Source organism: Triticum urartu, chromosome 7A, assembly GCF_056163025.1.
Source record: "Triticum urartu cultivar PI428250 chromosome 7A, HENAU_Tu73, whole genome shotgun sequence".
In the NCBI taxonomy this organism is placed as follows: Eukaryota; Viridiplantae; Streptophyta; class Magnoliopsida; order Poales; family Poaceae; genus Triticum; species Triticum urartu.
The window spans coordinates 36,683,804-36,691,793 of record NC_141879.1 but is presented as its reverse complement, the minus strand read 5'-3'; the positions used below and the strand labels follow the sequence as shown (position 1 = coordinate 36,691,793).

The window sequence follows — 7,990 nt, the reverse complement described above, 5'->3', positions numbered from 1 at the left end:
TCATGCATGGAAGCTACCAAGAAATGCTTCTAACTCTACAAGATAATAAGCAACTGAGTACGACCATCTCAATCGGGTGCAGCGTTTAGGTATAGGTCTCTAATTCTGACCACGTTCTTAATTGTCACACCAAACCTGCAGCTAAATTGTCATATTCTTCCCTATGCGATCAATCATGGGGAATTAGCAGCGTGTTTAGCTACGCACCTTCACATGGTTTTGTCCGTGGTCTCAAGCCTCTGGCTGCTAGGGTTTGGATCCTAGCGCTTAATTTTGGGTTTGGGCTGCTGGATTAATTAAGTTGATCTGACTTGGTCTTATATGAAGCGACTCCAGACGCGGCCGTGGTATTGATGGCCTTGACCTTGAGATGGCGATCGACGCCGGCGACCGGTATACATAGTATATATAGAGACATGCAGCCGGGCTGGAGGTACACAAATATATCTTCACATCACAGTAGAAAAATATGGCGCCAAGAAGGAGCAGCGCAGTGGCCGTCACGCTGGTAGCTTGGCTACTTGTGCTCCAGGTACTAGTCCTGTCGCCGGTGCCTGCTGCGGCTGCACCGGCGAGGATCTCTCCGGGGGCCTTCAAGCAGGTGTACACCTTCTTGTTCAAAAAGGCGGCCAAGTCGGGCACGACTGCGCTGATCAAGAAGCGACGCGGCAGCCGCGACGGCGACCAGCTGGGTAGTGCGGCCGCCGACAACGCCGGCTACGTCGTCCTCTACAACGTCTCCATCGGGGCGACGCAGCGGAACAACGTCTCCGGCGTCGTGGACGTCCTCAATGACTTCATCTGGACCACGCAGTGCCCGGCAGCGCCGGTCAGGGTCCCATGCGCCAGGCAGACGTGCCGGAGCGTGACCAACACCACCGATGCCTGCGGTGCCGGCGACGCCAGCTGCGGGTACGTCTACACGTACGGGCAGGGGATCAACACCACCGGCTTCCTCGCCAATGAGACGGTCGGCGTGGGGAGCATCGCCGGCCACGCGTTGTTGGGGTGCAGCGCCGCTAACAGCACGGTGCCCCTCGACGGCGAGTCTGCCGGCATCGGGTTCAACAGGGGGTTCACAGCGGGTTTCCCTAAAATGCTTGATCTCGTTTTTTTCCTTTCCTTTGTTTGAACTCGGAACTGGCTGTATTTCCGTTATATTTTTAATGGAAAGGGGATTAGCCCGGGTCAAAATAAAAAAATCTCCCGGTTCCCCTACTTCCTGGCAACCGACGAACCTGGGAGTTCCGACTCCGAGAGCGTCGTGCTCCTCGGCGACGCCGCCGTGCCGCAGACCAAAAGCAGCCGCTCCATGCCGCTGCTCCGGAGCACCGTCTTCCCTAACTTCTACTACGTCAAGCTCACCTCCATACAGGTCGACGGCGTGGCCCTGAGCGGCATTCCCGCTGGGGCGTTCGACCTCGCAGCCTGTAAGGGCTAAGTGGTGAAACCCAGCTCACGAACACAAACAGAGAGAGATGGACTCGGGGATTTGCGCAGCGCACAACTGATGGTGCTTTTCGTTTTTCTCTTCCTTATTTGTAGCTGCTTACAGGCTAACTGAAAACACAAAAACAGGACATGACCAAGCCTATTGATCGTGCCATCCCACGATCGCTGAGCCACTCCCTCGAGGATGCCGTGCTTCGTGCGTTATCTCCGCGCCATCCCACGGACACACGATCACCAGCCTACAAACTAACTGCATCAGCTCGACGACTATCTCAACGAGCTGACCGATCATTCTGCTGAAGCAAAACTAATCCTAAACAGCTAACTGACAGAGAACTAGCCGTTGTCGACAACAGCCTGAAATGCTACAGTTAACTGACGAAACTGTCGTCAGGCTTAAGCTTCAACAATTCTCCCCCTAAGCCTGGCGAGCAGATTCAGACCTCCATGACGCCGAGCTTCAGACGCATCTCGATGAACTTGACGCGGCCCAGTGCCTTGGTGAGAGTATCAGCAAGCTGGTCGTCAGTGCTGACGTGATCAACGTCCACCTTGCCATCTTCGATGCACTCGCGGATGAAGTGGTACTTGACGTCGATGTGCTTGCTGCGCTCGTGGTAGACGGGGTTTTTGCAAAGTGCGATCGCTGACATGTTGTCAATGAGCAGCTTCACCTTCGTTGGAGTGTCGCCGATCAGATCTCCCAGGAGCCGACAGAGCCACACACCCTGGCATGCGCTCGATGCCGCCGCCACATACTCTGCCTCGCAAGACGAGAGAGTGACGATCTTCTGCTTCTGGGACGCCCATGTGACAGCACTTGAGCCGAGGAAGAACACCATGCCAGTGGTGCTCTTGCGATCGTCCTTGTCGCCGGCGTGGTCACTGTCGCTGAAGCCGATCAGCGTCGGTGCTCCTGCACCTCGCTTGTAGCAGCATCCGTATCCCGCCGTCCCTGCGATGTAACGGAGGATCTGCTTCACCGCCGCCCAGTGTGGTGCTCCCGGTGCCTCCAGGTACCTGCTCACCATGCCGACAGCAAACGTGATGTCGGGACGCGTGTTGCAGAGGTAGCGGAGGCTGCCCACGATGCTCCGATAGAGTGTCGTGTCGATGACTTCCCCTGAGTCCCGCTTGCGCAGTGGCAGCCTGCTCTCCATGGGCGTGTGCGTCGCTTTGCAGCCGACCATGCCGGCTGCGGCGAGGATCTTGCCGACGTAGGCGCTCTGGCAGAGAGTGATCGCATCACCTCTCTGAACCACCTCGATACCGACGTAGTAAGATAGGAGTCCAAGATCACTCATGGCGAACTTGCACTTCATCTCCTCCTTGAACTTGTCGATGTCGCCCTTGTCAGACCCGGTGATCACCAGATCATCCACGTACACGCCAACGATGAGAGTCGAGGCACGAGTGTTTCTCCTATACACAGCGTGCTCGAGTGGACTGCGCTCGAACCCAAGCGAGGTGAGCGTCGAGTCCAGCTTGGCGTTCCAGGCACGCGCTGCCTGCCGCAGCCCGTATAGCGCCTTGCGCAGCCGCATCACACCGTGCCTGTTCTTGTCGTCGATGTACCCTGGAGGCTGATGAACGTACACCTCCTCCTGCAGGTCGCCGTTCAGGAACGCGCTCTTGACATCCATGTGGTGCACCGCCCACCCATGGTGCGTGGCGAGCGCCAGGAGCAGACGTACGGTCTCCATGCGCGCCACCGGCGCGAACACCTCGCCGTAGTCCACGCCTTGCCGTTGCGCGTAGCCTTTCGCCACGAGTCGCGCTTTGTGCTTCACAATGTGACCTACAGGATCCTTCTTTACCTTGTACACCCATTTGAGCCCAATGGCTCTGTGTCCAGGTGGGAGCGCTGCCATCTCCCAGGTGTCGTTGTCGTGGATCGCGGCAAGTTCAGCGTCCATGGCCTCCTTCCAGCACCCCTCGGACAGCGCCTCGTCGACGCCATCCGGTTCCTCCGCCGCAATGAGGCAGAGCTGCACGAGCTCCCCCCGATCCTCATCCAGCTGCCTGAGCACATGCCGCATCTTGCGATACTTCTGTGGTGAGTGGTCGAGGTCGTGGCGCTCGTAGTCATCGTCAGGAGGTGTGGCCCAGCCATCCTCCGTGGATGCAGGTGATGGCGATCGTGGCGCGACGACCTCCCGCTCCACGCCGTCGTGACACGTCGTCTCCGTGCTTTTCCCCGATGGCGTGCTCGTCGTGGCCGTGGCTCCGCTGGCCACGGATGCGCCTCTGCTCGGTGCGGCTCTGCTCGACGAGGATCCAGCTTCAGAACTGGACGGAGGAGGCGCGGGATTGGTGGTCGTGGGGTCATCTGGGTAGATGACCACGAACTGTTCGTCTAGAGGCCGCATCGCGGCGCTCGCTGCACTCGACCAGTCCCACTTCCGCTGCTCCTCGAACTTGGCGTCACGAGTCACGCGCACCTTCTTCATGGCAGGGTCATAAACCCTGTAAGCCTTTGAGCCCTCCTCGTAGCCGACGAAGATCATCGGAGCAGATCTGTCGGCGAGCTTGTCGATCCCTGGTCCAAGGCGCTTGACATGCACGACGCACCCGAAAGTGCGAAGGTGTTGCACTGCTGGCTTCCGGCCATGCCACACTTCGTATGGCGTCATGCCGTCGACGCTGTGCGTGGGTGCCCTGTTCAGCAGGTACACCGCCGTCTTCACCGCCTCCCCCCAGAACGTCGCGGGCACGCTCATGCTTTTCAGCAGACAGCGCGCCATCTCGACAGTCGTCTGGTTCCTCCGTTCGACGACGCCATTTTGCTGCGGCGTGTACGAAGCAGTGGTGAAGTGTTTGATGCCGCCCTCGTCGCAGAATTGACGGAACGCAGTGGAGTTGAACTCTCCACCGCGATCCGAACAAAAACCAAGAAAGCGATGCCCGGACTCAGCTTCTGCTCGTGCCTTGACCTTGCGGAAGCGCTCGAACGCCTCGTCCTTGGCCTTGATCACTTCCAGCCACATGTACCGTGATCAATCGTCGACAATGAGAAGGAAGTAGTTGTTCCCCCCCTCTGTCGCCGGCATGATCGGACCGCACAAGTCCGTATGCACCAGTTCCAGGTTCTTGGTGGCGCGGTACGATGTGGCCTGCGGGAAGGGATGCCGATGCTGCTTGCCCAGGACGCAGCCGTCGCACACCTGGTCCAGTCGATCGAGCAGTGGTATGTCGCTCGCCATGTCCTTGCGCCCCAACTCGCGCAGCGCGCGGAAGTTGAGGTGGCCGTAGCGGGCGTGCCACAACCAGGCAGGGTCCGCGCCGCTCGCGAAGAGATACACCGGCCGCGCCGACGTCAGATGCAGGACGTACAGGCAGCCCTTGTTCCTCTTCACGCACGCGAGCAGACGATCGTTGGCGTCGCGAAGGCGAAGCCAGCCATGGCGGATGTGCGTGTCGCAGCCGATCTCGTCCATCTGCCCTAGGCTGAGGATGTTGCTGCGAAGACGAGGTATATAGTACACCTGATTCAGAGTCATGTGCTCACCACTGTGGGTCTCGAAAACGATGGTGCCCTTTCCCTCGATCTGCACCTCCGATCCATCGCCAAGTTTCACGGCCCCCGTCGTGCCGATGTCGAGCTCGGAGAAGATCTCCCTCCGCCCCGACATGTGGTTCGACGCCCCGGTATCCAGGTACCAGGAAGTGTCACAGCGACCCCCGTCTTCGGCAGCGCGGGCCTGTGACTTTTCCTCGTTGAGCAGGACGTGCTCGGCGCGGCTTTGGGGCTTGGTGGTGACGACGGACAGCTCGGCGAGGAACACAACTTTTTCTTCCTCGCCATCGGCGTCACGGGCAAGATTTGCCTTCTCCTTGCGCTCCTTGCGAGGCTCGGTGCAGTCGCGCGAGAAGTGGCCGTTCTTGTTACAGTTGTAACATTTCACGGTCGACATGTCGCGTTCTCCGGCCGGCGTGCGATCGCCGCCGTTGCCGCGAGGCTTGTTCTTCTTCTTGCCCTTGCGACCTTTTTCGTTGCCGCCAGAGCTGCCCGAGCTCTGGCCCTGCTCCTTGCTGCGGGCCTTCCACTGCTCCTCCGTGAGCAGGAGTTGCCCGCCGTTGCCGCCGCTTCCCTGACCGAGGTTATAGCGATCCTCGGCTGAGCGCAGGCGTCCGATCAGCTCCTCCACCGTGAGGAGACTGGGGTCGAGCAGTGTCTCGATAGAGATGGCGATCTGCGTGAACTGAGGGGGCACAACTTGCAGGAATTTCTCAACCACAGTTACCTCTTCCACGACGTCGCCTAGGACGCGCAAGCTGTTTGCGAGCGTGTTGATGCGCATCCCAAACGCCTCCAGTCCCTCGCCGCTCTTGAACTGGATCTGAGCGAACTCCTTCCGCAGGCGCTGTGCAGTGGCCTGCTTGACGCGAGCGACGCCAAGACGCATGGTCTTGACTGTCTCCCACGCCTCCTTCCAGGTTCTCTTCGCCGCGAGCGTGCCCACCATCTCTGGCGGCACTGACCGCAGGATCGCGCCGAGCACTGCCTTGTCGTTCGGCACGCTCACCGGGAAGCCCTCCACGGCCTCCCAGAGGAGGCTTGCCTCCATGTTGATCTGCATGACCAATGCCCACTCCATGTAATTGGTCTGGGTGAGCATGGGCCAGACGATGGAGCTGCTCGGAGCGGCGCGCTCTTGCACCGTCCGCTCGTGGACGATGATCTCGTGGCCGTCGCTCCTCCGTGTAGGGCTCCGTCCATGGCGCCGCGCCGATCGTGACGGCGTCCGTGACGTCCTACGCTCTGCACCCCCTGCTGCCGCCACCGCATCCTCCTTCTGCTTCTCCTTCCGCAGCCTCTCCTTCGTCGCCGGAGAGGCGCTCGACATGGTCACCCGGATCGATAACCGCGCTGATGCCAAATGTAAGGGCTAAGTGGTGAAACCCAGCTCACAAACACACACACAGAAAGATGGACTCGAGTATTTGCGCAGCGCACAACTGATGCTGCTTTTCGTTTTTCTCTTCCTTATTTGTAGCTGCTTACAGGCTAACTGAAAACACAAAAACAGGACATGACCAAGCCTACTGATCGTGCCATCCCACGATCGCTGAGCCACTCCCTCGAGGATGCCGTGCTTCGTGCGTTATCTCCGCGCCATCCCACGGACACACGATCACCAGCCTACAAACTAACTGGATCAGCTCGACGACTATCTCAACGAGCTGACCGATTATTCTGCTGAAGCAAAACTAATCCTAAACAGCTAACTGACAGAGAACTAGCCGTTGTCGACAACAGCCTGAAATGCTACAGTTAACTGATGAAACTGTCGTCAGGCTTAAGCTTCAACACAGCCGACGGCAGCTCCGGCGGGGTGGTGATCAGCACGCTCTCCCCCGTCACGCTCCTCCAGGCGGCAGCCTACGATGCGGTGAGGCAGGCCTTGGTGAGCAAGGTCAAGTCGGAGCCAGTGAACGGCTCGGCGCTCGCCGGCGGCGCCTTTGACCTATGCTACAACGCGCAGTCCGTGGCGGTGCTGACGTTCCCGAAGATTAAGCTGGTGTTCGACGGCGGGGATGCGCCGGCAATCGAGCTCATGACGGTGCACTACTTCTACAAGGACAACGTCACCGGGCTGCAGTGCCTCACCATGCTGCCGACGCCGGCAGGTATACCATTCGGCTCTGTCCTGGGAAGCATGGTGCAGGCGGGCACCAACATGATCTACGACGTTGGCAGCGAGACGCTGACGCTAGAGGACGGCACGGCAGCGCCGGCGCCCTCCCAGGTATCGCTCATGGCGATAGCATCTATGCTCTTTGCTTGGGTACTCTTCTAAACGGTCATCTCATATTTACTGTTCCATATTCTTGCATTGTTTTTACTAGTGTGGTGTATTTTTTAATTTTTATAGATTGTACAATCAATGTTGTTTTATGGCTAAATAAATATATCATGTAATTATGTTTGTAAGATGCTTGTGTCCAGATTAAAATGAATATTAAATATTACTACCTCTTTCCAGTTTACAGGGCTTATCTAAAAACTTTGTATTTTTATTTTAAAACTTTGTATTTTTATTTTATAAGTCTCATTTCTATTGTTCTCCATCACACACACTCAAATATGAAGGTGCATTAAATAACTGCGTGCAAGTATTAATAGAAAACTCACCTTGGTTATTTATTGGTCACACGTACATGCAATGCAGTTAATGCATTGCTAAACACATTTTTTTAAAGGAAAACGAACGCATTCATTGAGTACTTCTGCAAATTTCAAATATTATTCCACCACTTATCATCTTACTCCTAGTTGGGGAGTTGGTAGGTGGTATCGTGGCTTCCTACCCCACCCCCACCTCTATCGAAGGGAATCGTTCCCCCACCGATTTTTTTTTCAGCGCCATCCTCAATCCCACCGTTTTTTTCACGTGACACCCACCTCCATCAATTTTTCTCTCCTTCCCATGGTTTTTTTACTCGGCTATATGTGTGTCTCTCTCTCTCACAGTCTCACCTCTCCCCCCGCACGAGGGAGCCAACCCTAGATCCGCCCCGACCGGACTTCTTTGCC

The 7,990-nt window shown here is 57.3% G+C and overlaps 1 protein-coding gene across 1 annotated transcript; it reads left to right on the top strand.

The window, feature by feature from the left end:
• The first annotated feature begins 453 nt into the window (after positions 1–453).
• LOC147957407 (aspartic proteinase nepenthesin-1-like) lies at positions 454–7,253 on the top strand. The gene is made up of 3 exons (XM_087531681.1): positions 454–1,081; positions 1,175–1,430; positions 6,769–7,253. Exons 1-3 carry the CDS (start codon positions 470–472, stop codon positions 7,251–7,253), a joined length of 1,353 nt encoding a protein of 450 aa, XP_087387807.1. The 5' UTR covers positions 454–469.
• The last annotated feature ends 737 nt before the right edge of the window (positions 7,254–7,990 follow it).

What these genes read in the sequence shown, in the direction of transcription:
- LOC147957407 (XM_087531681.1), top strand. Translation starts at nt 470, where the DNA reads ATGGCGCCAAGAAGGAGCAGCGCAGTGGCCGTCACGCTGGTAGCTTGG. An exon ending in GGTTCAACAGGGGGTTCACA is followed by an intron (nt 1,082 to 1,174) that starts GCGGGTTTCCCT and finishes TTTAATGGAAAG; the next exon opens with GGGATTAGCCCGGGTCAAAA. An exon ending in GGCGTTCGACCTCGCAGCCT is followed by an intron (nt 1,431 to 6,768) that starts GTAAGGGCTAAG and finishes GCTTCAACACAG; the next exon opens with CCGACGGCAGCTCCGGCGGG.